The sequence below is a fragment of the Lotus japonicus genome, chromosome 3, assembly GCF_012489685.1.
Source record: "Lotus japonicus ecotype B-129 chromosome 3, LjGifu_v1.2".
Classification (NCBI taxonomy): domain Eukaryota; kingdom Viridiplantae; phylum Streptophyta; class Magnoliopsida; order Fabales; family Fabaceae; genus Lotus; species Lotus japonicus.
This window is the reverse complement of record NC_080043.1, coordinates 16,561,725-16,586,187: the sequence shown is the minus strand read 5'-3', so window position 1 is coordinate 16,586,187 and position 24,463 is coordinate 16,561,725. Positions and strand designations below refer to the sequence as shown.

Here is a 24,463-nt window from a genome sequence, read left to right as displayed (position 1 = left end):
TTATGGTATTTTTATTGAATTTTCGGATTTTTAATTAATTCCGGATTTTATGAGTTTTTATTGTGATTTGCTAGATTTTGATAGTTTTTATCTATATTTATTTAGTACATTTTTAAATTTTAGATTTGATTAGGATTTATGTTGTTTATTTCATGATTTTATCTTAATATAAAATCTGTGATAAGTGATTTAAATCAATAATGCATCCCATCACCAAAAACCCTCTTAAAACCCTGCCTACCTCCACCATCTCCTCCATGGAATTAATCTCCTCCATGCAATTCTCATCTCATCTCTCCACTGAACGGAACCACCCCCACAAAATCGTCTCATCTCTCCACGGAACCACTTTGCCATCGACTTGCAATCGGATCCCTCCGATTTGCTGCCTTGGACTGATTGGGAAGGTTGCAGATGGAGGTTTCAAATTATTTTCTTCCTTTGCTTGCATAATATGTTATGGTTTTTTTCAATTTTATTTTACTTTACCTTTAACTTTTAGTACATATATGTTATTTACAATATATATGCTCCTGAATCATTTGTTGCCTGACTACCACACTGACAGGAAGACTTTCCATACAAAAAGTTGTCACAGTATAGTCATATTTACCATAAACTCTTATACCACTTGTTGGAAAAACAAATGAGCCCAAAGCATGAGAGTTTGTCCCAATGGGCCACAATACGTAAGACTACTAAACACCGGTAAAGTAACTTGTTGGAAAAACAAATGAGCCCAAAGCATGAGAGTTTGTCCCAATGGGCCACAATACGTAAGACTACTAAACACCGGTAAAGTAACTTTTTTGGCCTAGTGCTTAAGACATGAAGTTTATATCTTATCTCTTATATACGGGTGAACTATTATATTTTGAGGAGTGCTAGCAACACACTCTTTAAAGACACACTTTAATACGCTTATATATTTTGATGGATTGATTTTTAAAAAATTAATTAACATATTTTTCTCATTTCTTAAAAAATGTATTGGTTGTTTCAAAAAATAAACAATAACAATATGTATATTAGAGTGTGTACTTAAGAAAACGTGTTATTAGCATTTCTCTCGTGTATTAACCAATGTGAGTTGGATTCTCAACAATAATTGCTTACAAAGTAACAGTGAGGACCCACTATATATTTTCTAAGTTTAAGAATATATATGAATGACTTCTTCAAAGAACAAAATCCTCGAAGGTTGACTCAAGTGGAAAAAACTATGGGATATAAGAGTTTGAGGGAGTGAAGGGTGAAGAGTACTCCCGGGTTCGAACCCTAAGAAGAACTAATTTACTAACATTACTAACAACTAACATTTTTTCTATAAAAAAACACAATTAGAAATGAATTTAATGGTAATGCACTGACAGTGTAAACATTTTTTACACAGACATCAATGATGAGTTGCCAAATCAGAAAATAAGTTTTTAATTTAACTAAAATAAAAAGAGTCATAAATGCTTTTGAATATGTGACACTCAATTATTGAATGTCCGTGTAAAACATTTTTACACTGACAATACACAATCATTAAACTCATTAGAAATATATATGACGGAATCTAATGGGACATAGTGAAATGAAATGCAATAAATATTTCATTCCATTGTGTACATAAATAGAAAGTTTTTTTTTTGTGTATAAATCCTTAACCATCACTTTACTAGAGTTTCTGAAGTCATCATAAAAATTGCCTTCCCACGATGAGAGATTAATTTCAACATGCACAAAAAGTCCTTAACTAAACAAATGAATTGTCCTAACATGATTCTTAGAGATCATTTACACTTTCTTGAAGAGATAACATACCCACCAAAATGGACTTACTAGGAGGACACCATTATTTTCAAAGTCTAACGTGCAAGTCTCATACATAAATTAAATTATTCATTCAATCTGATCTGTTTCCTCGTTGTTGAACTTGAAATGCACTTGTGTACGTACGAATTTCTGACTCAAAACTTGTGTTAGTACATTCACTTTGTATGGATTTTGAAATTGTTTTTGTCCATTGTCGGGGTGCAATCAATGATACTGAACTGGCCAAGGGAAGTTGTTAGTGAATTTTTATTTTCTATGCCTTTGACACTCAATAGACCTTTCAGAGAACGCCATTTCTCATGAGTGAACCTGAAGATTCAAGTCCAGCTCATATCTCAAAAATCATTATTACTTTCCTTGATTATTGTATGTTTTGAGTGATGTCCGAGCATTTGACTAAATATGGGATGAACAATAAAACATATCGATACATGTAGCTATTAGGATTCGGATTAATTACCCACATTTCTGCCGCAGAAACTAGCTCAGATGTGAGAGGTATTTTACCATTTATAAAACTTATTTGGTCACATCTCTGGTCGATGTGAAGTTTCTCAACACAATCTCTCACCTCTAACGCTAGAAATTTGAAGCGTTAAATTTGCTGTAATGAGTATATGAGGATTAATGGGTGATTTTCAACAAACGAATCTAAGTTAGACTCAAATATAATATTAGAATCTGGAAAATTCCTAAATTTTATCCCATAAACTAGTTTAGGGCCGAGAGTTGTTCTACCATTTATTTTGTCACTTTTCTCCTTATCTCTATTTAATGTACTTCTCACACACTCTCTCACACCTAAAACTAGACATTTGTAGCGTGGAAATTTTCAGGACCAGACATATGTAGATGGCCTATTATGGGTCATAAACGGAGTAGAATAGGCTCTAATACAATCTTATAACTTGAGTCAGGCTTAATCTACCACAAAAACTAACTTAGAGGTGAATGCTCTATCCAATATATATATATATATATATATATAGGGAGCATATCAGGTGAGAGGAGTGGTTTATAATGAGAGATGAGAGGAATAATTAATAACCCTTGGATCAAAATAAAGGGTTCAGATTAATTCTCACTTTTAAGTTCTCACGTGACCACCTCTCTCTTCAATTCATTCTTTTCGCACATACGCACACCATCGTTCGTTCTCTCCCTCTCCCTCCCCGTCTTCCAATCCTGCATCAGATTCAAGTCTGTTCTTCCCTTTCCCTCTATTGCTGACGAATATGGGTTGGTTCTGTGTTTATTCGAGTTTCTTCTAGCTGTTGGAAGCAAAGGCAAACACGGTTTTCGTGTTCACTTCAGTTCAATTCAATTCAATCTGAAAACCCTAAAGCTTTAGGTGGTCGAAGATGGAGGTGGTGGAACCCGTAGAGCCACAGTCACTGAAGAAGCTATTATCTATATTCTAATTCATTATTTGTGCCTCCTTTCTCCTTTTCTATTTCAAAAATCGTAACTTTTCACTATTTTCGGGTACCCATTATTTACCATTGCTGATTCTAATTTATTATCTTTATCTGTGTTTTTTGCAGATATATTTCCTTGGAGCTTATTTACGGAGTATTTTTGGCTACATGTGAAATTTGTGTTATGTTGGTTTGCATAACTTGCTTTAATTTTTTTTTGCACATACAAATTTCCTCACGAATTTTGCAATTTGTGTGATGCTATTAGTGGTCAGATTCAAGTGATTCAATGAAGCCTTAGAGAATGAATCAGCATCTCAGATTGAAGTGATTTAATGCAATGGTGCATCTTTGGAAGCTAATGGAAGAGTCCTATGACAGTTAACTAATGTTGATAGTTTATACTTGGTGACAATGTATTAGGTTATGAATTGGTTTATACTTGGTGACAATGTATTAGTTTATACAGTGGTCTCCCCATGAGATGTATTCCCCATGAATTGATCTGCTGGGTTATAAGTGTATTCCTCATGATTGCTGAACAACAATAGGCTGTTGTCTTTTTTGTAACATATTTTTCTGGTTCTTCTCTTGTTTCTCTGTTACTTGAGTCCCTTGTACACACCATGGGTTGAGGTACCCCTAGTACCTCTTTAATACAATTTTGTTTATCAAAAAAAAAAGTTTCCAGTCTTTATAAATATTGATCCACAAATGTGAAAGTTGCTTATGTTGTATCAAGTGACTAATGATTTCAAGTTATGATTTTGTAATGAAATGGATGTTAATTTTTTCTTTTTGCCCATAACTGTGAAAGTTGTTTTGCTTCCCCAATATCAAATGATTATGGAGCAACTTTGAAAACTTTTACTTCATTTCATTTGTCCCAGATCATCAATAAATTTACCTTAAATCTAAATATACACTCTGCTAGTACAGAGGAATGCATAAATACTGGGATGAAGAGAAGTTCTGGCAAGTCTAATTCATAATCTGCACTTCTAGCACATGGTCAATGTATCAGTCTCAATAACACATGAGAAACAATTATTTCAAACTTCAACTCTAAACAAAGCTACTAAACTAAATGATCCATAGCATGAGATCCCTGAGTACAATTCATCTTCAATGAGCTATCACCATTGTCTACAACATAATGAAAAATCCAAAATCAATTTCCTATTTAAAACATTGAATTGACGTGTTCTTTTAAACTCCAAAATGTCCAAACTTGAAGGTTGAATTGACTTCTTCTACTTGAATTGAGTTCTCTTTTACGTCTTCTTTTCATGCCATTCTTCCCTTTTGACAACAAACACATCTATTTGCATGTGAAATAAGAAGAAGCAACACAAAATCCCCTGTTTAATAACAAACAAGATTCTTAGTTAGAAAGTTTTTAAAAAACAAGAACAAAAAAGCAGAAAGAAGTAATTGAAATCATATACGAAAGTTTCTTACCAAAACTAGGAAGATGCTTTTGAGGGACAGTTACGACTGTCATGAATTCCATGTTCGCCACAAGTTCTACAAAGCCTTGTTCTTTTCTGTTGTTGTTCTACAGCCTTCTCTTTTCCACCTTTGATTCGTCTTCCACTTCCCTTTGTTTTTGAAACCCGTGGGGGAAGGATTTCCACTTCTTTAGGAATATTGGATCCAACAAAAGTTTGCAAGTCATCAGCCATATCTTGTTCAGGATTCTCTTCAAACTCGTTCAATTGCTTTTCAATGTCAATAACTCCATTCATCACGAAAAGCAATTTTTCTTTACTATTTCCCGCCTTCTCCACACACTTGAATAAGTGATCCCATACATCTGAAATGATCTTCCTCTCATTTTCTGGTTTAGAACACATTTCCAATGCATTCTCAGCAGTATCAAAAATAGGTTTTCTATTTGCCAACTTAGTCCACCTATTTAAAATGTAATTACTTGGGATCTCATTTAATCCTTTCCCTTTTAGAACACAAAGTATGTGTCTACAAGGTATTCCTTGAGATTGATACATTTTGCAAGAGCATTCTGCATTGTGATTAGAAGGATTATAAGCCACTTCTCGCATTTTAGCATTGGCGTGACTGTTATCGATTATATGCAATATTTCCAGTCCACCCTCCTCTTTCTTGCTTTCAACTCCACAATCCACACATGCAATCCATAACTCTTTCTGAAACTTATAAAAGTTCTCATGAGTATAAACATTTGATCCATGCTTTTCTAAATTGCGATTCAACTTCAGTTTTGGTTGTGAGTGAAGTGAATCATTATCTGCAAGTAGTTCCTTTTGCCTCTGTGCTTCGATAGCAGAATCAAATCTCATCCAAAATTCAACCAAACTAACATTAGGATTCAAAAATTTACCATAGAAAGAATTCTCACTTTCTGATCTTGAGGTTGTTCTCAATATCCCAGCTAAAAAAATATCTTTAAAGTAAGCTGGGATCCACATGCTTCGAATATCATACATATGTGAGAGCCAATCATTCTTTTGTAATTGAAATCTAATAATGATAGATTTCCATGTTGTTTCAAATTCATTTGCTGTCTCCGATCTCCAAATACATGACTTGAAATCAGTGTTGAACTCCTCATTGGCATTCAATGAAACACCAACTTTTTCAGAAACTTTCTTCATAATGTGCCACATACAAAATCTATGAGCAGAATGATTAAAAATCTTCTCTATAGCTACTTTCATTGCAGGATCTTGATCTGTTATTATAATGTTTGGTTGATGGTGACCCATGGCTTCTAAAAATTTTTCAAACAACCAAATGAATGAATCAGCTTTCTCATCTGCTAAAAATGCTGCTCCAAAAGTAACACATTGCCTATGATGGTTTACTCCAGTAAATGGTGCAAAAATCATTGAATATCTATTTGTCTCATAAGTAGTATCAAATGAAACAACATCCCCAAATAAAGAATAATTTTTTCTAGAAAGACCGTCTGCCCAAAAAACACATTTTAATCTACCTTCTCCATCTACATCATAAGCATAATAGAAGGATGGATTTAATTCTTGCTTCCTTCTAAAGTTGTCAATAAATACATGAGCATCAGAATCTTTAATTAAAGTCTTTAAATCTCTTGAGTAATTCTGAAGATCTCTTTGTGTGCATCCAACATTTTGATAACCCCCAAATTGCTCTTTCAACAAGTGGTAAGTTTTCGAAGGCCCAATATTTGCTCTATTATATGCACGCAATAAACTCTTGTGCACAGGATTCACTTTTCTTGCTGATCGTAAAAATTGTCTCTTCATAGGTGAAGCAAGTGCATGTGTATTACTTTCATGAAATTTATTAAGTTCATATTTACCTTCCTCTACCAGTTTGAAAACAGCCCTTGCATAGCATCCTTCTCTTGTTAGACTCCTTCTTCTAGCCTTAAGCTTAACTGTGGATTCACTTTGCACCACACTTTCTGTCTTATTTGGTAGGTAACCTTCTTTTGAGCAAACAAAATACTTCCAGCGCTTCACGCCATTTTTGTCTTTAGTTTCAGATGAGCAGCGAACACTAAATCCAGCATTATGTGCATACCTTTTGTAAAACTCTTCACCTTCTTCTAATGTATTGAATTGTTGTCCAACCTTCGGCTTTAATTCTTCAGCACAAGTTGGCACCCATTCGTTTTCCTAAAAAACATTACCATATAAGAAAAAATAACTTAATTACACAAAACTGAATATAGTAACATAGTGTAGAGAGCTTTATACCTCTTCAATTGAGCTGTTGAGGGCAGAATCCATCCTTAATGGGGATACAATTCTACTCATTCCTGCATATAGCAATGTCGCCCAATTAGCTCATTGTATTTACCAATTAAAATTGAGAAAATAATAACTAATTCAGAACAAGTGGGATGAGATTATTCAAAAAGGGCATATACGTGGGATGCATTACAAAGATAAGAGTCAATTGAAATATATAAAATGCATACAGTGGGAACATTTTCAGCCAAGAAACAGTCAATTTTGGAAGCATTAATGTAACTTAATACCCTTTTACTCAGATTTTGCAATGAAAAGCAATGAAGTTCAGTGGAAGATGTTAAAAAATCGAAAGGGGGAAACCTGGGAATAAAACTTGATCATCACTCGAAAGGACGGTGGAGCGAAATAGAGCCTTGGTCCTCCGAAACGCTGCGAGGGTGGAGTGGGCAGAAACGTCGTCGTGGCCGAGGACGGAAGGAGACGTTGCCCGACGGCGAGAGGATGAAGTGAAATCGTCGGAGAAGAAGGCAGTGACGGGTCGTGTAATTCTGCCCGGCGGCGGAGAAGATGAAGTGAACTCACGAGTCGTGTTTCTGGGGAGAGAACGAACGATGGTGTGCGTATGTGTGAAAAGAATGAATTGAAGAGAGAGGTGGTCACGTGAGAACTTAAAAGTGAGAATTAATCTGAACCCTTTATTTTGATCCAAGGGTTATTAATTATTCCTCTCATCTCTCATTATAAACCACTCCTCTCACCTGATATGCTCCCTATATATATATATATATATATATATATATAGACTTATTTACAACTAAATAATACAAATACATACTTACACCTCATTTTTCTTTTTAACTTTCTATTTTTATCATATCACGCGTGAATGACAGATACAATGTGAATCAGTGACATTAATTACAGTGAATGACTGATATGGTTTGTGTTGTGATAGAAATAATAAAGATAAGAAGATAAAATGGTGAAAATAAATTATAAAAATAAGTAAGGTGTGAACATATTATAACTCGATAAATGATTTACATATCAATTTTAATTATAATAGATTTTGATAAGTTTCAAAAATATGATATTAGCTATCATCCATTCATAGTTATATAATTTTTCTTTTCATTTTTTGTTCTTCTAAATGTAAATATACGCAGTTCTCATCGGTAAGTGCGGCGGTGCAAGGTCAACAATGGCTTTGAGTGCATAGCGAAGCTACTGGTCTATGGCATGAGGTGCTTGCTGAAGACACTTCGACACTCAAGTCAATGAGAGAGGCATGAAATAATCAATGAGGGTGCCCACTAGGGTGGGCAACTTTCTTTTTGGTCTACCGGTGGACCATGATTTATCACCATTAGATTTTAGCATTTAGGAATATTCTTTAATTGGATGGTCAGGATTTGATAGAAGACAAAAGGGTAAAAATGTAAGTGTAACACTTCTTCCCCACCCCTTCCCCTCCTTGCTGAAGCTGAATCACTACTTTTTTTTTATGAGGTTAACTACTTGCATGAATCACATCGTTCGTCATAATTTTTTGAAGAAACTAGCAAATCACCACTTCCAGAATCAAGAAACTGTTACAAGATCCTTAATTTTTTTTTTTAAAGTTCAATATATATTGATGAATGAAAAGGTCAGAGATCTGTACAATAGGAAGCAACAGACAACACATCAGAAAACAAGATGAAGATTCTAAAAAACAAACAATAGGAACAGGCTCCTAAAGATACAATACGAGTACTAACAGTGACTTTCATAGCCTACAAAGCAAGGAAATAGCTAATAAAAATCAAGGGGAAGAGCCACAAAATGGCTAACAGAAAAGATCCTTAATTTTGTCCTCCAAATCCCTAACTAGAACCACCACAGTCTTCATCTTCTCCGTCGCTTCTCCCTCACGAGAAATTGGTCCTTGCCACAAAAACCACAAAAGCTCCAACCTAGACTCAAATCCATCTCCATCGCACCCTTCTTTGCGTAACCAAGCCCCAGACTCACTAAGACTGAAACACAGACGATGGAGAAGATGAAGAAGCGAGCCAGCCACCCACACCCAGATTTCTCCACCACTGCTCCTCGCCGTTGAGAGCCGGATCGGAGCCGTACAACCACCGTCGGACCAGATCTGGCACTCTCCCCTTCGATTCACACCAAATCTACAACTCTTCACTTCGACCCACTCCTCTGCAACGTTAAGCTTTGGTTAGGGGAAACAAGGAGAAATAAAAATTAAAAAACAAAAAGAGAGAAGGAAAAGGAGAAATTCACCTTGACGTTTTCTTCTTGGTAGTGCTACTGCTGCTGATGGTGCTTGTGCTGCTGGAGATGGTTGAAGTGAGAGGAGGGGAGAGTGGGAGGGAGAAGAAGGAGAAGGGGAAAAGTCTAAAATATCCCGAATGCAAAGTCTGAAATGCCCCTGGTCCACCGGTGAACCAAAATGAAAATTCCCCACCCTAGTGGGCACCATCAATGAGTCTTGGAAAAACTCAAAGATATATTAGAATGAATAATATGTTAAATAAATGAACGACCAATAAGCTCGGAGTGCGTTGTGGTTACCTATGCAGGTCCTACCGTCCAAGGGAAGTCCGAATATTGCAGGAGCTTTTGAGCGCATGGGCAACTCTGAACTTCCTTTCTTTGCTTGTTGTATCTCGATGCCATGTGGTCGCTCGGATATGGGTTGGGATCGACGAGATGTTCCTTTACTATGTTTTCTACTTTCTAGTATGCCCTTTTGGCATTTGCTTTAGAGCAAACTCTTTGGTTCACCCGTGATGCGATTGGACCTTTTAGCCTAGAAGTTGCTAATACTATTTCTCCATTGATTGTCTATCTACTTCTCTTTTCTTTTTCAATCATATCACTAATCACATATCTTATTTTCTCTCTGTTTTCTTTCCATCTCGCTTCTCTCTAGTCTCTACTCCATTTCCACTCTACTCCATTTCCACTTATATGGAATGGAGTGTGAATCAAACTTTTTCCATATGTTTTGGAAAATTGGCTTAATTTAAAAACTAGAAAATTGTAATAGAAGGCTGCGATCGAGGCCAAAGTTAAAATTTTAAAATAAGACCAATTTCCAAAGGTCTCCCTTTATAAATGGTGTGCTCAAATGCTCAATTCTCTGAAAAGACTGTTCGGAAAGAACTGAGAGAGAGATGGGGCACCGTTGCTGCAGCAAGCAGAAGATCAAAAGAGGATTGTGGTCTCCTGAAGAAGATGAAAAGCTTCTAAAATATATCACCATTCATGGCCATAAAAGTTGGAGTTCTGTTCCAAAGTTAGCAGGCATTTTTCTCTCCCTCACCCTTCTCTTCATGTATGAGTTAGTGTATTTGTGTGTTTTTTGCCACCTCTACTCATGGCCTCAGAGTTTAAGTTGATAAGGTCCAAAGTTTGTTTGTGTATATCAAAGTTGGAGTATGAAGGAATTTGAACCTTTCGATCAAGATAGGACAACTAAGATGTTCCTTCAAAATTGGAGAGCTAAGATAAACTCTTCGGTTTGATCTAGATTGTATGGTTCCAGTTCCTTAATTGCGCGAATATAGGATTTTTTTAACTGCAGTGAATCCAAATCTGTCTTGTTTGCTGGCGTTTCTTTTTTCATTCATTACATATGGTTTTAGGAGTGTGTTTGTTTGTTTGTGTACTGATAGTACAAACAAAATATTATATTATTCTTGATATGTGCAGGCTTGCAGAGATGTGGAAAGAGTTGCAGATTGAGATGGATTAATTATCTGAGGCCTGATCTCAAGAGGGGCACCTTCACTGCAGAAGAAGAGCAGATTATAATTGACATTCATAGAATTCTGGGAAACAGGTAAAGGATACATTAATTACAAGCAAAGGAACTGAGACAGAGAAACCGTAATGATACTTAGCTTAAACACTCAAACAGTGCAGACACCAAATAAGTCATAGATAACTTTTCCCCCTTCTATTCCTTTCTAATTATAATGTGTCTATGACTATGTGCATGAATCATTTCCTGAGAAAAAATAATGTTTTGGTAAAAGGGTTGCATATTCATGAATGCATGGATTACTTGTCTGTTGCAGATGGGCCCAAATAGCCAAGCATCTCCCTGGAAGAACAGATAATGAGGTCAAGAATTTCTGGAACTCTTGCATTAAAAAGAAGCTCATCTCACAAGGGTTAGACCCACAAACCCACAATCTCCTCGCTTCTCATAAGAGAAGCTCAAGAAATATCATCTCTCATAATAACAATCAAAATTCCAATTCCATTTTCATGTTGAGTTCACAGAATATACCAAATGCTGATCCCTTGGGAATTAGTCAATATTTTTCATCACTACCTAAAGCTCCACCAAACATTGTTCAAACTCCCTCTGCCATTGCCTCCTCTGAATACCAAACACCCAACAATATTCTTTCAAACTACAAAACATTAGATTTTGCTAATGAGCTATTATTAACAGAGAATTGTTTTCCTTCCTGCCCAAATGTTTGGGTTTCAAGATTTGATGATGCTGAGGATTTTGGAGTTCAAACAACACTGGAAGAAGGGACACGAGTGCAGGTGCAGCAAGAGAAGGAAAAGAGTTGTGTTGAGAAGGGAATTGATGTCAGGGAAGATAATTATAAGGACAGCCTTGAAATGAGTTCTTTTGAGAGTTGTAACTTTGATTTTGGGTTGTTGGAGAGTGTGCTTGCGTCTGAGTTTATCTCTGATCACGATGTCAACTATATGGATGAATTTGCATGGAACTTTTAGACCATGCTAGCTCTTCAACTATCCATAGTTCATGAATTTAAGTTTCCTACATATCACTAAGATGTGCATTCTAGAACTATCTTTGATCTTTCAGAAGTTATGGATAACCTTTCGTAACTTTAGTTGAAAGAATAAAATGAACTCAATGGCTATGTTTGGCATGTTTAGCTGATAAGCTAGCTGAAAGCTGAAAAGCTAGCTAAAAGCTTATAAGCTAGCTGATAGCTGAAAGCTGATAAGCTAGCTGAAAGCTGATAGCTGAAAGCTGAAAAGCTACGTGATTGAAACAAAGGTGTTTGGTAAAACTAGCTGTTAAACAAGCTGAAATTGTAAAAGGACATAAAAGGACATACTTGTATAATTATTTTTATATTTAACATTACATTATTTTCACACTAATACCTATATAATATTAATATTAAAATTATTATCACTTTAAATATTTGTATTAACTCAACTTATTTATTATCTTAAAAATATAATATTAATTTTTACTTATTTTTATTAATATAATATTTATAATATTTGTGGTGCACACCGGTGTGGCGGGAATGGTGGCGGAAACTGCATACGTAAGTGTGAGGGGAAAATAGGTTTAGTGTTTTTATAAATATATAAGGGTAATGGTGGAATTTTAATGAAATAATAAGGATAAAAATGAGAATAAATTTAATAAGCTATAAGCTTTAAGCTATAAGCTACCTGAGATAGCTTATAGCTTAAAGCTTTAAGCTTTAAGCTACCAAAATAAGCTCCTTCACCAAACATTTTTGAAGAGCTTTTAAGCTAGTCAAATAAGCTTTAAGCTAGTCAAATAAGCTATAAGCTAGCTGAAATGACATGCCAAACATAGCCAATGTGTGCCCGTTACTGGGTTAAAGGTGTGATTGTTTAAACTCCCAACGAGATCTAAAATTTGAGATCTGGTTGTGCAAACGTAAAAAATACATTGAGTGTGTGAGAGACAAATTAAATTTTTAGATCCATCATTGAGTGAAAGTTCACGCGTACCTGAAAAAATGGCCACCATCTACAATATTTTCTTGCCCGGTCCCAAATTAGATGATTAACTTGATTTCATTTACTGGGATATATTGATGTCCACCCACTTTTGTTTTTGTTCAAAGGTAGAACTTTCTTTAATGCTATGTTTGGTTGGAGGGAAGGAAAAAAGAAAGGAAAGAAAACACGGAAATTCACTCCTCGATTTCCGTGTTTTCTTTCTTTCCATTTTCCTCCCCCAACCAAACAAAGCCTACGGGACTAAGCCCAGTAAACAGAATACAAGACTCAAGCTCCAAGTCTAACCATACAAGTCTGGGCTCTAACGGCCCAACACTAATACATAAGCTTGAAAGTATTCTTGCTTAAGGTCCATGAGAAAGGAAGAGCATGACCAAAAGAAAAAAAAGTAAGATTGCAAAAGGAATAAGATTATTCAATTTATAGCAAAATTGCAAATGCCAAAAAAACCAAGGAAGCGTGGGACACATTGAAGTTGTCATACAAAGGAGTAGAAAAGACCAATAAATCAAGATTGCAATCCCTGCGTAGAGAAAGGTATGAGATGTCAGCTTACTTAGAATCTTCTGGACAATATTTTTCTCCTCTCACAAATCTTGTCAACAAGATTAGGGTGTGTGGAGAAGATATCTCAAATGGTATATAAGATGGTGGAGAAAATTATAAGCATGATGGCAAGTAGTAAGAGTTATGAGACATAAAAATTAGATGATATAAATGGTGAATGGTTCAGGGTTCAAACGCCGATGAGAAAATGATTTATTTATTAACATTACTAACAACTAAATACTAACATCTCGTTATAAAAAAAATGGGCTTAAAGGGTCCAAAGGCCCCTGAAATTACAAAGGGAATCAAATCCAGGACCTAGAAAAATTTTGCATCAAATTGGAAACCTAGAAAAAGATTTTTAATTCAATTAAGGCCAAAGTGTGCCAGAGCCCAATTTTGTCCTAGTCAGCTTATCCACGTTGGCTTTTTTAATTTTTTTTTAATTCCAAGTAAGTTAAATAAGCAGAAAAAAAAATTAATAAAATCATAATCTAAATAAAATTCCTAATCTAAACTAATAATATCAAATTCCTAATGTAATTCCCCTCAATTCAGCTTCATCCTCAACCCTTCTTCAACCCCTATTCTAACTCTTTCCCCTAAACCTAAACCTAATCTTCTTCATGATATACAACAAAAACCAAGATCCATTGAAACATTAACTGTATCTGCTTCTTCTTCCTCTGGTCCTCTCTCTCTCAGTCGTTCCTCACTTCCTCACCAAAACAAAACCCTAAGTCGTGAGATCAGAATCCATGGACGGTGATTCTCTTGGAGTGCTCGGCGATTCAAGTACTCATGGCGACAGAGCAGTTAATGGTCGCTGGCGGCCCCCACTGTGTTCAGATCGCCGCCCTCGCCTCCGACTCCGAGGGAGAAATCTGAGCATTTTCGGGATTGGGGTTGAGAGACACCAAGGGAGGGTGAATGGGAGGTTGGTTGCGACAATGGAGTGGAGTTTAGAGGGTTTCAAGGTAAGAGTTTTAATCTGATGTGTGGGTGACCGGATCTGGGGTCTAGGGTGGGTTTGGGTTTCGTGGTGTTGGTTGTGATTGAGGCGGTGGCGCAACGAACTTCACGGTTAGGATCGTGAATTCAGCCTGGTGTATCCCCTGTTCTTCAACTTTCCATTCCTTTTTATTGCTATTCTTCTTTTCTTGCATTTTCCCAGGTCAACAACACCAATTTGACAATCCCGTGTTCATAGTTGGATGATAGTGGCTTGGAAATTTTGGGTATTTGAGGTGTCTTCACCTCATGTTTCCAATCCATTGTATTGTTTGGTGCACCTCTGATTTCTATTTGCGTGTTGGCATGAGGAAGTGTTTCCGGCTGTGATTGTTGGTGGTGCTATGGTGGTTCTCTGGTGGTGGTGAAGGATGGCGGTGTGGGAGGAAGAAGATGTTGGGGTTAAGAAAGGAAGAAGAAGAGGCTGAAGAAGATGAAGACCATTTTGTCTGGGTTTTGTTCTTGAGATGGAGATTGAAAGAAGAGTGAACGAGGGATGAGGGAGAGCAGGGAAGGGAGTGGATGAGATTGACATGAAGAAGATGATGATACAAATGAAGAAGAAGAAGAAGAAGATGAAGATGAATAGATGATGATGATGATGATGATGATGATGAATAGATGATGATGATGATGATAAGGTTTTTAATTATTTTTTTTAGATTAGGGATTTATATTTAGATTAGGATTTTATTAAGTTTTTTTTTTCTGCTTATATATCTGACTTGGAATTAAAATTTTAATTTTAATTAATTTTTCTAATTAAAAATAAATTAAAAAGCCACGTGGATAAGCTGACTAGGACAAAATTGAGCTCTGGCACACTTTGGCCTTAATTGAATTAAAAAAAAATTTCTAGGGACCCAATTTGATGCAAAAATTTTCTAGGTCCTGGATTTAATTCCCTTTGTAATTTCAGGGGCCTTTGGACCCTTTAAGCCAAAAAAATGCATCATGCCAATAAAGTTTGACCATGTGGTGACTACAATAATTGAGTCCCATGACCCAGACGCCATGACGGTAGCGGAGTTGCAGAGAAGTATTTAAATCCGCGTGAATTGAATCTTGGGGAAAAAAGAAAGTAAGTGAAGAGGCCTTGAAAAGTCATGTCAATTTCAATAGCATAGCTGAATTTAGTCAAAGCGGTGAAGGCAAAGTTCGTGACTTTAGCCACCAGAACCCATGTGCAATATATGTCAATACCATGATAAAATCATGGTTCCATCGTTAAATTAGCCCGAAAGTTTGTAAGCGAGTTTGGTTTTAATCTCTGACGTTTAGTGTCAGTCATCTTTATAATTATTGACGATTTTTTACCGTCACTAATCGTCATTTTTTACTCAGAGCAACTGAAATCAAGCTCGTTTACAAACTGAGTAACTAATTTGACGATTAACCCTAAAATGACATTACTTTTATTCTTTTTATTTTTATTTTACAAAAATGAGGAGAAACTTTTTCCTGATTCATAAAAGATAAACAAAAAAACTAATTTGATTACTTCTATTAACAACCTAAACTTTTTCCTGGAACCTTTATAAGTATCTCCTCCTCATAAACACTATTGATTAAATTAATTAAATTATAAAATTTAGATTGTTAACTTAATTTTTCACAAGCATAAATTTAAAGCTCATATAGATTTAGATTCTGACTCATTATAATATCCTAGTTCAAGTTGAACATTAAACCGTTGAAAATTAAAAAAAAACATTGTATTTCAACGGTAACATATTTGGCGGGGGAGCGAAACACATAAAAGAAACCTGGTTTAACGTTAATAATTGGGAAACGCGGTTTGAAACAACGACTCTATTTCGCGGTAGAGGGAAACATTCGAGTTTTGTCAGAACTCAAAACCCTAATTTCTTCTTCTTCGAAGCGATTTGGTTTTGACTAGAGAAACAATGTGGAGTCTTGATCGTGATTGGTACACTCCCAGAAGCCTTCTCAGCACTCCAACCCATTATCATTTTCCTGTAATTTCCCTTTTCTCTTCTCCATTGTTCCAATTTTTGCATTATTACTAAACTGTTTTGTGTTTTTGTGTGTGTAGGGTGATCGATTCATACCTAACAGGAGTTTGATGGATCTTGATCAAGCTCACAGTTTACTCACCAACAGGTTTAAGGAAACTCCACACAATCAACGATTCAGTGTACATTCTCTCACTCTTTCTTTTTTTGGTAATTTTGTTTGAAGATATTGAATTACAGCAGTAATTTGGGAAAATATTAGGTTTTTACTCCAAAAGTATGATTTTTTACCCATTTAATGCTTCAGATTATGATTTATGAATCTATCTTTCTACTATATATTTGTTTGCCTTGTTTAAATTTTTTGGTAATATTAGGTTTTTACCCATTTATTTGCATCAAAAGTATGATTTTTACCCCAATTTCATTCCAAGGGTCAAGTAAAGTTTACCCATTTGATGATGCTTCAGAGTTCAGATTATGAACCTATCTTTCCACTATTTATTTGCCCATTTATTCACTTGTTCAATTTTAGAGAAGTGGCATCTGTTGTTGAGTCTTTATCTCTTGTAATAACAGGAGTCTTACAGACAGAAACTGGATGAGACACTGAATTTGGGTTCAGATGGCAAGCCATTTAGGATGTTGGTTTTCAGGGGATGTCCAAAATCAACTAGAAAGTCTATTCGGGAAGCAGAGGCGGCAGCATTGCAAAACAGAAGCAATCAGCCCCACTCTCGTGCAATGCCTAAGGTTTTGTTCTTACCGCTGTTTTTTTTTTCTTTTCATTTTGTCACTTATAAGATTGCTTTTTCTGTGCTATGCTCTGCCAATATTTGTTCATCTGCCAAAATAATATATTGTACTGTTCTGTGGATTCAAAATGCACTTTTTACTTGCCACTGCTGTTACTTGTAATTCTGTTTTTCTTGTCTCTTGTTGACTTGCTGTTTATTGTTAGTAAATTCTAATATGACTAGGTGTACCACCCACAATTTGCTGCCTCTTGAAGGAATCAATGAGCAAGTGGTGTAAACTTGTAATGAGTGATGAGAAGAATAAATTCTGATAGTTAAAATTATGTATAAAATCAAAGGGTAGAATCTATCTGACTTGTAATGAGTGATGAGAAGAATAATGTCTGATTTTTAAGATTTTGAATAAAACTAAAGGGTAAGAATATGTCTGACTTGTGTTTTCCTCCTTTTTATTAGCTAGAGTACCTCATACAATGTCATAATCTCATTCTGAACTACTATGCATGCAGAAAGAAACAAAGATATTGGATGTACCAAATATTAGAAATGATTACTACGCCAACATCATGGATTGGGGGAAAAACAATATTCTAGCTGTTGCTTTGGGCTCAGAAATTTTCCTTTGGAACTCCTTGAACAGCAATGTACTTCAGTTGTTTGAAGGCACTGACGACGATTGTCCCACCAGTGTTGCGTGGTCTCAGGATGCCAAACTTCTGGCAGCAGGATTTATGAACTCTGAACTTCAACTCTGGGATGCTGAGACTTCTAAGCCGGTATGCCCCTCTCTATACTCTATGATCAGCAACTAATTATACAATATGAACGGCTGGACTCAATTCTTTGTTTTTGACTTTCAGATAAGAATGCTAGAAGGTCATAGGAAAAGGGTAGCAACAATTGCATGGAATGGTGATACTTTAACTTCTGGAAGCCTTGACAACTCTATAATCAACCATGATGGTATATTCTTTTTAACCCTTTAGAGATATATTGTGAGTATAACAAGCCATTGATATGAATTAAATGAAATAACATATTGCTTTATTATGTTATTATGAGCAGTTAGAGCAAGAAGAAATGTTACTTCACGTGTAAAAGCACACAGAGCAGAAGTTTGTGGTTTGAAATGGTCAAGAAGGGGAAATATGTTGGCAAGTGGTGGTGGTGACAATCATATCTATATATGGGACTCATCTAAAATGAGTTCGTCGAGCTTCTTGCACTGTTTCAAGGACCATCGTGCTGCAGTCAAGGCCCTTGCGTGGTGCCCTTATGATTCAAATGTGCTTGGTTCTGGAGGTGGCACAGATGACAGATGTATTAAGATATGGAATGTTCAAAAAGGAACTTGCATTCGCAGCATAGATACTACAGCTCAGGCAAGATACACACTTTTCCCTAGTCCCAATAATTGTATCACTCTGACTTATTGCTTTAGTTTTATGAGAATTAAGAATTTCCATTCACCATAAAGAATTAATCACCATTGTCTCAATTTATTGCTGAATGATAGTCTGGTATTCTGTGCAGGTGTGTGGATTAGAATGGAATAGACATCATAAGGAGATTTTAAGTGGCCATGGCTTTAGTACAAGTTCATCCCACAACCAACTTTGTTTGTGGAGGTATCCATCCATGACTAAAGTGGGAGGCTTGGGCCCTCATGCTTCAAGAGTACTCCATCTATCTCAGGTATATATGCTCATGTAATGTAATGTTTGGATTTGTTTTAACACAAGTGACATATTATGTTGGTGATGACTCCAACTTGGTTCAACATATACAGTGTGAATTAAACCATTTAAACTCATTCCTGGCAATTTTTTCCTTCAAGTTAACACTTTGTTCTTATCTCTTGCAGAGCCCGGATGGGTTAACAGTGGTGTCAGCTGGGGCAGATGAACGTCTTCGCTTTTGGGATATTTTTGGGCCACCTGCTACTGATACTTCAAAGATCTCATATCTGGATAACCTTTTGTCTTTTAAGATATCCCAATTAAGATAACCTTTTATATAACCGTTTTGCATTCCTCACTTTTCATTCATTTTGTTTTAATTTTTCTGTTTTGTGAAGGGTGATCGTTTCATACCCAACAGGAGTTTGATGGATCATGATCAAGCCCAGAGTTTGCTCACCAACAGGACTGAGAAAATTCACAATGACAATTCAATGTACATTCACTCACTCATTCACCCCACTTCCCTCTTTCTTTTTTAATTTTATTTTTACTTCTTTATCTGTGTTTTCCCCCTTTTTTGGTGCTCAAGAAATATAAAGTTTGAACCTCTAAAGGTTCCTTGGACTCTACCCTTTGTTGAATGTCAACTTTTAAATTTCCTGTCAAGGCTCAAAGAAAAGCCATCCCTAGTGGAATTCTTGAATGTTTTACTCCCCTCTTTTTCATGCTCAAGAAATATAAATTTTGATTTGGAATGGAAAAACTCTTCACTGTTTCTGAAATTTATAACTATTCAGTTTCATTTCAAGCTCAAGAAAACCAATTTATTCTTGTTTAAATTCATGAAGTTTTTTCTTGTTTTTTGGGCAGTTGTCTTGTGCAGAATTTCACAACACATATTTGTGTGCTGCTTTTGAAATTCACAAAGACACTTTTACTTTAGGTGATATGATATTTAATTAATAGCTTCACTGAGTTGTCTCTGAAGTCCTAACTGCTGCAATTTGAGTATATGGCTTTTCTATTATGTGGCTTTCTTTTGGAGATAACAATTTTAACTGCAGGCATACTTAATTATTTCTCATTTTTATGATTTTTGGAGGCAAGTAGCAGTGCTGAATGAGTAAGGATCGGATTATCTGGTTTTGATGGCTGGATTCATTTGAGTAGATTATATGACATATATATTTTTCCATCTTAATTATCGTTAAGATTGGAAACAGCCTTTTGATATAGTGCAATAATTGAAGACAGTTTGGATAGACACCTAGTAACCAGGCAAGGAAGGGATAGTGCTAATTAGTTAGTAGTAATGCAAGGCATAAATTGCTACCGATCAGTAGCATCATTTGCTTTAACATGTTTTGGTATTTTTGTATAGGCCAAATCATTTGGCTAGATTTGATATAAACTATGGTTGATTTGATTGTAATCTTGAACTACTACTAAACTGAGATGAACTTGTTCATAAAAATGGTTTTTTGCAAGAAGATTCCTTCTGTGTCTGCTGCTTCACAAGTAATATTCACACTAATTGTTCATAAAATGGTATATGTATATTTTTTTTCTCCTTTGGCCACCAGTCTCCACGGGGGAAAGGGGCCTCACATGACTAATCTGGCTCGGGATACGGTAGTGATGTCCCTGGCCACAAAGATTTTTATTTTTGACCTCAGAGGGGATCGAACTCGGGCCAGAAGCCTAGGTGAAATCCCTTAAGGAAATGCACAAATGGTATATATTTTAATGTCTCAACAATTGTCCTAAAAAAATATACTAGACAAGGGCAAATACTTTGGAGCTTATTTTTCGATTTTGTTTGAGAATCGTACTTGATAAGGTTTAATGTCTTGTAGTTGATTTTCAAATTTTCAGGTTTTTATTTAACATGATAAAATTTAAGGGGAAAATATCCTCAATTGTTCACATAAAAATATAACAGTCTCTAGTGGCGATGCGTAGACATTCGCAAAATACGGCACCTCGATGACATATAAATTTGAAAAACAAATTGTGGTCAGTGGCGGAGGCAGAAATTTGAGACTAAGGGATTCGATCAAAGTAAAAGATGAAGATGCATGGATTAAGAACAAAGAATATAACATGCTTGCAATAATTTCTACAGCTCACATATAAATGTATGACATGTAAAAAAATAAAATTGAAAAGTTTGGGGTTCCACGGCACCGGCATATCTCCCTCCCTCCATCCCAGATTATGGTGGTTTTTTTTGTCAATTGATTATGGTGGTTTTTAACCGCCACAAATATGCATGCCTTGGGGTGTCCAGCTTTTTGGAATGTTGATGTATCACCGCTCTTTAACGATATTAATTAAACATTCTCTAAATGAAATCACATAAATCAATCAAACGATGAGATAATGATTTTACATCACTTTAAAAGTTTTTGCATTGGAAAAAAATAGAACTTTATAGATTTCAATCAAAGCCAAATAATTAGGAAGTAGTTAAGGAGGTGGTGAACAGCCAAGCAAACATATATTTCAAAAGCAATATTTAGTGATGTTGTGATAGCAAAAGACCCTCCTGATCACCAATTAATTTCACCAGAATATTATATAATCTATGATTGCCTATCAAAAAAAAAATATGTATATAATTTATGATTAAGATATCAAATTGAGGGGCCTATTAAGACTGAATTCAGAACCAGATCATCAGCCGGTGCTAACTTGCACATGATTTTGTTCCTCAATATAGCACCTGTCACTCATAGAAGCAAACTTGCAAGAACACTAGCATTGACAAAGTTTACTAAATAATAGTTTTCTTTTGAACCGTTTAAGTGATCAAATTCTAAGAGAGAAAGATAATAACGATTCACACCAATGAACTTGCACAGCCTCATTTTACTTGTTGACATTGAATAACCCCCTTCTTCACAACTTCACCTAACCAAGAATTTGACAAATGCAAACAAAATTTCAATATGATATCCTTCATCTTTCTTGCACTCATAAACCCCAATTTTAATCAAACAAAGCTTTACTTATAGATTTTAGCTTGCTTTCAAACTCCTATAAATCTTGGCAAACAATCAATGCAAATTCAGACCAAAACATCATCTCCACCGAGTAACCATGAAACTTTCAAGTGCATTCTCTGCTCTTGTGCTTCTCATGCTGCTTGTCTCAGCTTCAGAGGCTGCAATTTCATGCAGTGATGTGATTAAGGACTTGAAACCTTGTGTTAGTTACTTGGTGAGTGGGAGTGGGAAGCCACCAGTTGCTTGTTGCTCTGGAGCTAAAGCTCTTGCCTCTGCTGTATCAACCTCAGAGGATAAGAAAGCTGCTTGTAACTGCATCAAGTCCACTGCCAAAAGTATCAAAATGAACTCACAATTGGCTGAGGCTCTTCCTGGAAACTGTGGAATAAATACGCCCATCAGTGTCTCCCCTGATGCAGACTGCTCCAAGTAACAATCATACCACATTTTCAAATTTTATATCCATGTTTTGATAAGATTTCACCAATTTAATAGAAATACATTTTAACATGAGAAAGTTATGTAACCATTTTACCTCTCCACAATTTTGTTCATAACTAATGTTTACTACTTAGTGCGAGCACCTGCGATGAAAGGATTAAACACAAATGTCTGCGGTGGATGCCGTCTTCTCAATTAAAAAATTATTTTGTTTCTTACATAATTTGCTTCAGTACTGCCACTTTTTTTTTAACCTACCGTATTAATGATTTATTTTCTTTTTGTCTATTACTTTAATTTTTCATTGTTACTTCTTTTGCAGGGTTGGTTAGAGCTTCGAAGTTGGAACTTGAGGAGGGTGTTCAGTGAATGTTGAACATTTTTCTACTGGCATATCATGTGTGGGAATATAAAACAATTTTGTAATAAACAGGAATCTACCCATGGGAATTTCTTTATTATGTCCGTGTTTTTGTTTTTTATATGTTGTTTCCAATCTATCTATTACTCCCTCCGTTCCAATTTGTTTGTTGTTTTAGCTTTTGCTAGAAATTTCAAAATGGTTGTTGTTTTATATATTCAATGCATTTTTTTCCATTTTCTTCCCTCTATACCCTTGTTGAATAATTAATTCAAAGTTTCTCAATAAACCCACCTACCACCTAAACTAACTATCCCCAATTCCCCACTATCTCTATTAATTACCAATGTTCTGAAAACCGGACCGGTCATCGAACCGGTCGAGGCACTGGTTTAAGGTTTAAAGGTCGAACCGGGGTTAAACTGATGTCGAACCGTATTAATTTAAATAATATTTTTTTAAATATACATCTTTAAAATAATTATTTAAAAGTATGATATCTCTATGTTATTTTTCAATATTCTACTGCTATATTATTTTTCAATATATTTCAGTTGTATTTGTTTGGTACTCAAGCAAATCTATATCTCTTCATGCATTCAATCAGTATAAAGGCAGTCTATAATAAGTGTGGATAAGTTTCTTTTTCATTAGAATTAGTTTTGGCCCTTGGAATCACAGAAAACTTTTTCCCATAATTTTTTTTATAGAAACAAAACGCAAGAACATATATTTCTAACTAATATATTTTTATTATTTTACATTTCAATTATTAATTTTAAATATATATCTTTATTCATAATAGAGCAACCATAACAAGATATCTTAAAAAAATTTTTTTGAAAGTATGATATCTTTAAATTGGGTTTAGGGTTATTTTCTCTCTCTACAACCTCTCAAGTCTCAACTTCTCTCTGCGTTTCTACAGCCATTGTTCCTTTCTTCTTCCTCTCTTTGTCTCCATGTTCTTTTCTTCTTCCTCTCTTTACCTCTCCATGCTCCTTTCTTCTTCCTTTCTTTGCGTGTGATACTTGCCTCTTCAGATCTGTGACTCAGGTTCCCTTTTTTTTCTCTTCTATGCTCGTTGCTCCTTCCATGGCCGCCGCCGTCCCTTGTTTCTGGTGGTGCTAGATTCGGTGTGATTGAAGGTTGCTGGCTCAGGGTGGAGGTGCTGCTACGGCCGCCGCAGAGAGGGAGCTTGCCGGCGCTCAAGGAGAACTGGAAATTGGAAAACAATCACCTCGTTCACGTGGTTTCTCTCCTCTGTTTCACGATCTGTTTTTTTTTTTTTTAAACATCATCTAAACGACGTCGTTTTGGCTTGAATGAACATACCGGAAAAAACCGGCCAACCTGCGATTTTTACCGGTTTGGCCGGTTCAAGTCCGGTTTTACCGGTTCAATTACGGTTCGATGTGCAGCCGGTTTTAGAGGAGTTCCGGACCGGGGAGGGGTCCGGTTCCCGATCGAACCGGTTGAACCGGCCGGTTCGGTCCGATTTTCAAAACATTAATAATTACTATCCCTATTTACGAAAATGTAAGTCATTATTCTGATCAAGTTTCTCTTTTATAGTAGTAACTCAAATTTTGAATTCACACACTCTCTCTTATATTTTCAATGGAAAAAATAAGCATACATTAAAATCACTCACATTATAAATTGGTTATGAGTTATGGTTGCTGTAGCAGAAATATACAGGTTAAAAAAATGGAGAACACATTAAAAGAAAGGGTTGAAGACTCAATTGAAGAAATAATTGAAGACTCTATAAAATTAGATTATGAAAATTTAGCCACATCAGTTTTAAAAGAGAAGGAAGAAGTTGCTATCAGATATTTTGATTTAAGTACTGTGAAAAGATGATTAGTGGTTCAAATTTAGGTAAAATTTTGGTGGGAAGCATGAATAGTTTTTTTGGTGCGAGGG

General features: G+C 35.6%; 5 protein-coding genes across 6 annotated transcripts; 3 read left to right on the top strand and 2 right to left on the bottom strand.

Annotated features, from left to right (window-relative positions):
• Window positions 1-4,708: 4,708 nt before the first annotated feature.
• On the bottom strand, window positions 4,709-6,997 carry LOC130743684 (protein FAR1-RELATED SEQUENCE 5-like). The gene is made up of 2 exons (XM_057595915.1): window positions 6,965-6,997; window positions 4,709-6,883 (listed from the first exon to the last, which is right to left on the bottom strand). The coding sequence occupies exons 1-2, from the start codon at window positions 6,995-6,997 to the stop codon at window positions 4,709-4,711; spliced, it is 2,208 nt and encodes a 735-aa protein (XP_057451898.1).
• A 1,591-nt stretch (window positions 6,998-8,588) lies between these two features.
• On the bottom strand, window positions 8,589-9,443 carry LOC130743683 (uncharacterized). Its single transcript, XM_057595913.1, has 2 exons — window positions 9,245-9,443; window positions 8,589-9,160 (listed from the first exon to the last, which is right to left on the bottom strand). Exons 1-2 carry the CDS (start codon window positions 9,441-9,443, stop codon window positions 8,790-8,792), a joined length of 570 nt encoding a protein of 189 aa, XP_057451896.1. The 3' UTR covers window positions 8,589-8,789.
• A 671-nt stretch (window positions 9,444-10,114) lies between these two features.
• On the top strand, window positions 10,115-11,785 carry LOC130749791 (transcription factor MYB86-like). Of its 2 annotated transcripts, XM_057603161.1 has the most exons (4): window positions 10,115-10,270; window positions 10,679-10,808; window positions 11,047-11,142; window positions 11,470-11,785. In XM_057603161.1, the coding sequence occupies exons 1-4, from the start codon at window positions 10,141-10,143 to the stop codon at window positions 11,723-11,725; spliced, it is 612 nt and encodes a 203-aa protein (XP_057459144.1). In that variant the 5' UTR covers window positions 10,115-10,140; the 3' UTR covers window positions 11,726-11,785. The 2 variants fall into 2 exon arrangements, with proteins under 2 accessions (XP_057459144.1, XP_057459143.1); XM_057603160.1 differs by having other exon boundaries at window positions 11,047-11,785.
• Window positions 11,786-16,001: 4,216 nt separating this feature from the next.
• LOC130748525 (cell division cycle 20.2, cofactor of APC complex-like) lies at window positions 16,002-20,179 on the top strand. The gene is made up of 8 exons (XM_057601754.1): window positions 16,002-16,287; window positions 16,365-16,466; window positions 16,864-17,037; window positions 17,552-17,818; window positions 17,903-18,005; window positions 18,108-18,424; window positions 18,576-18,737; window positions 18,907-20,179. Exons 1-8 carry the CDS (start codon window positions 16,216-16,218, stop codon window positions 19,048-19,050), a joined length of 1,341 nt encoding a protein of 446 aa, XP_057457737.1. The 5' UTR covers window positions 16,002-16,215; the 3' UTR covers window positions 19,051-20,179.
• A 1,607-nt stretch (window positions 20,180-21,786) lies between these two features.
• On the top strand, window positions 21,787-22,749 carry LOC130749067 (non-specific lipid-transfer protein 8-like). The gene is made up of 2 exons (XM_057602350.1): window positions 21,787-22,161; window positions 22,496-22,749. The coding sequence occupies exons 1-2, from the start codon at window positions 21,827-21,829 to the stop codon at window positions 22,503-22,505; spliced, it is 345 nt and encodes a 114-aa protein (XP_057458333.1). The 5' UTR covers window positions 21,787-21,826; the 3' UTR covers window positions 22,506-22,749.
• The last annotated feature ends 1,714 nt before the right edge of the window (window positions 22,750-24,463 follow it).

Excerpts from the sequence above, each read along its gene's own strand:
- LOC130743684 (XM_057595915.1), bottom strand. The coding sequence starts at position 6,997 with ATGGATTCTGCCCTCAACAGCTCAATTGAAGAG. Across the intron at positions 6,884-6,964 it reads TCAACAGCTCAATTGAAGAG|GAAAACGAATGGGTGCCAAC; the intron begins GTATAAAGCTCT and ends AATGTTTTTTAG.
- LOC130743683 (XM_057595913.1), bottom strand. The coding sequence starts at position 9,443 with ATGGTGCCCACTAGGGTGGGGAATTTTCATTTTGGTTCACCGGTGGAC. Across the intron at positions 9,161-9,244 it reads ACCAAGAAGAAAACGTCAAG|AGGAGTGGGTCGAAGTGAAG; the intron begins GTGAATTTCTCC and ends TTAACGTTGCAG.
- LOC130749791 (XM_057603160.1), top strand. The coding sequence starts at position 10,141 with ATGGGGCACCGTTGCTGCAGCAAGCAGAAGATCAAAAGAGGATTGTGG. Across the intron at positions 10,271-10,678 it reads TTCTGTTCCAAAGTTAGCAG|GCTTGCAGAGATGTGGAAAG; the intron begins GCATTTTTCTCT and ends TGATATGTGCAG. Across the intron at positions 10,809-11,046 it reads CATAGAATTCTGGGAAACAG|ATGGGCCCAAATAGCCAAGC; the intron begins GTAAAGGATACA and ends TGTCTGTTGCAG.
- LOC130748525 (XM_057601754.1), top strand. The coding sequence starts at position 16,216 with ATGTGGAGTCTTGATCGTGATTGGTACACTCCCAGAAGCCTTCTCAGC. Across the intron at positions 16,467-16,863 it reads CACACAATCAACGATTCAGT|GAGTCTTACAGACAGAAACT; the intron begins GTACATTCTCTC and ends TTGTAATAACAG. Across the intron at positions 18,425-18,575 it reads GCATAGATACTACAGCTCAG|GTGTGTGGATTAGAATGGAA; the intron begins GCAAGATACACA and ends TATTCTGTGCAG.
- LOC130749067 (XM_057602350.1), top strand. The coding sequence starts at position 21,827 with ATGAAACTTTCAAGTGCATTCTCTGCTCTTGTGCTTCTCATGCTGCTT.